Source organism: Pecten maximus, unplaced genomic scaffold (assembly GCF_902652985.1).
Source record: "Pecten maximus unplaced genomic scaffold, xPecMax1.1, whole genome shotgun sequence".
NCBI lineage: Eukaryota > Metazoa > Mollusca > Bivalvia > Pectinida > Pectinidae > Pecten > Pecten maximus.
The window spans coordinates 10,276-12,272 of NW_022983099.1; the positions used below are offsets into that span (position 1 = coordinate 10,276).

Below are 1,997 nucleotides of genomic sequence, written 5' to 3' on the forward strand. Positions count from 1 at the left end.
GTTGTTGAACATAAGTGAGTTCGCAAAATTAATTCTGCTATATGTTCTATGTATTTTCATTTTGTTTCTATCAATTACCCAAACTTCATTCGTGGATTGATTTTAACGAAATTGTGTGTGTTGAAAAGGAAATATCTTTAGAGTTTTACCGAATAATTTACAGGTACAGTAATATTGTAATAATAAGAGAAATCAAAAGTTATTTACAACATGAAAAGTTTGCAACGTCATTTGACGATACTTTGGTAAGCATATAAAGGAACACAATGCCACAGTAAATGTCGGTTGCATTGTTAATTTCAATTTCTTCCAACATTTGCAATACTATTCACCCGTGAATTACATGGCAAAACTCGATATATTTCTTTATCAACACACAAAATTTTATTACAATCCATTCATGAATGAAGTTTGGGTTATTGATAGAAACAAAATGAAAATATACATATAACATATAGCAGAATTAAATTTTGCGAACTCACGTGTGTCCAACAACTGTAGTGTTATGACTATTAGCTGCGATAACGTAGCCCTGGACGACGGACGGACAATTTCTGACAAATGGTCGTTGTGTAGGAAGGGTATGAATATTCGTTCTATGACTCTATAAGGTCAACTTCAGGGCGTAAACGTATCTGGATCACATACTTTGTTATGATCTTCTGATTAAGTAAAAAGCGGAACACCATATCATGCTATCAGGGCATTCTTTTCTGTTTCAGGCCGTTTCCAAGAGCGAAAATAGAAAATTATGTGGAAACCATCTCAAGATATACAGACGAAGTATTTCGCAGACTATTTCGTCTATCAAGGGACACTTTTCATATATTTGTTAGTTTCATCAAGGAATGTATAACAGAGAAAGAAAATATGGGAGGACTTGAACCCATCATAATTGAAGAACAGTTGTATATTACATTGTGGTACCTCGGTGAGAATGACACTATACAGAAAATTGCAGACAGATTTGGTGTGGGTGAAGCCACTGTTACACAATGTCGTAACAAAATCCTGAAGATTGTGCTGAAAAACTTAAAAAAGAAATTTGTTGTATGGCCTACTCATGAGGAAATGCTTGAAGAGGAGAACCTATTTGCTGCTCGTAATGGATTCCCTGATATTGTCGGAGCTTTAGATGGAACTCGCATCCCTATCTCAAAACCAAGAGATCACCCTCAGACGTACGTAAATCGCAAAGGTTTCCATTCCATTCAGCTTCAGGCAATATGTAGACATGATATGCGATTTAGCCATCTCTATGTCGGGTATCCTGGAAGTGTGCATGATGCCAGGGTACTAAGAAATTTATATCTGTGGGATGTTGGATTACAACGTTGTAATATGCAGCATCATGTCTTGGCAGATGGGGCTTATCCCTTACGAAGATGGCTACTGACTCCTTTTCGAAACAATGGCCACCTAACCCTCAGGGAAAAGAAGTACAATAAATATCACTCTTCGATTAGAGTGGCCATAGAAAGGGCATTTGGTAATTTGAAAGGCAGATTTCGGAGACTACTTAACTTGCAAACACACAGTGTCAAAACTGCATGCAAAGTTATAATGGCATGCTGTGTTCTTCACAACATATACATTATACAAGGAGATGTGGATCTGGCAGATTTTTTGGATGACTATGAGGAACCTGATGAAATTCTACACAATCATCTGATTCAGGAGAGGGTGTACTTAAAAGAAATAGAATTGCAAATGCTCTCATGTGAAATTACAAAAGTACTGGTTTGAAGTTGTACCTTGGACATATACTGCATACTACACATCACAAAATGTTTAATTAGTTTTGTCAATTAAGTGATTTTAATCACTTAAGCATATGATCATTTCTATTGTCAGAGACATTGTGTGCGAGGAATACTATCCATAGCATATATATTATTAGCTCACCTGGTCCGAAGGACTAAGGTGAGCTTATATCATACCGTGGCGTCTGTCGTCCGTCTGTCTGTCCGTCCGTCTGTCCGTCCGTCAACACTTGA

The 1,997-nt window shown here is 37.0% G+C and overlaps 1 protein-coding gene across 1 annotated transcript; it reads left to right on the forward strand.

Moving 5' to 3' along the window:
* The first annotated feature begins 870 nt into the window (after positions 1-870).
* On the forward strand, positions 871-1,746 carry LOC117321464 (putative nuclease HARBI1). The gene has a single exon (XM_033875880.1). It carries the CDS (start codon positions 871-873, stop codon positions 1,744-1,746), a length of 876 nt encoding a protein of 291 aa, XP_033731771.1.
* Positions 1,747-1,997: the final 251 nt, after the last annotated feature.

Bases quoted from the DNA above. Each gene is read 5' to 3' on its own strand.
- LOC117321464 (XM_033875880.1), top strand. From the start codon at position 871: ATGGGAGGACTTGAACCCATCATAATTGAAGAACAGTTGTATATTACA.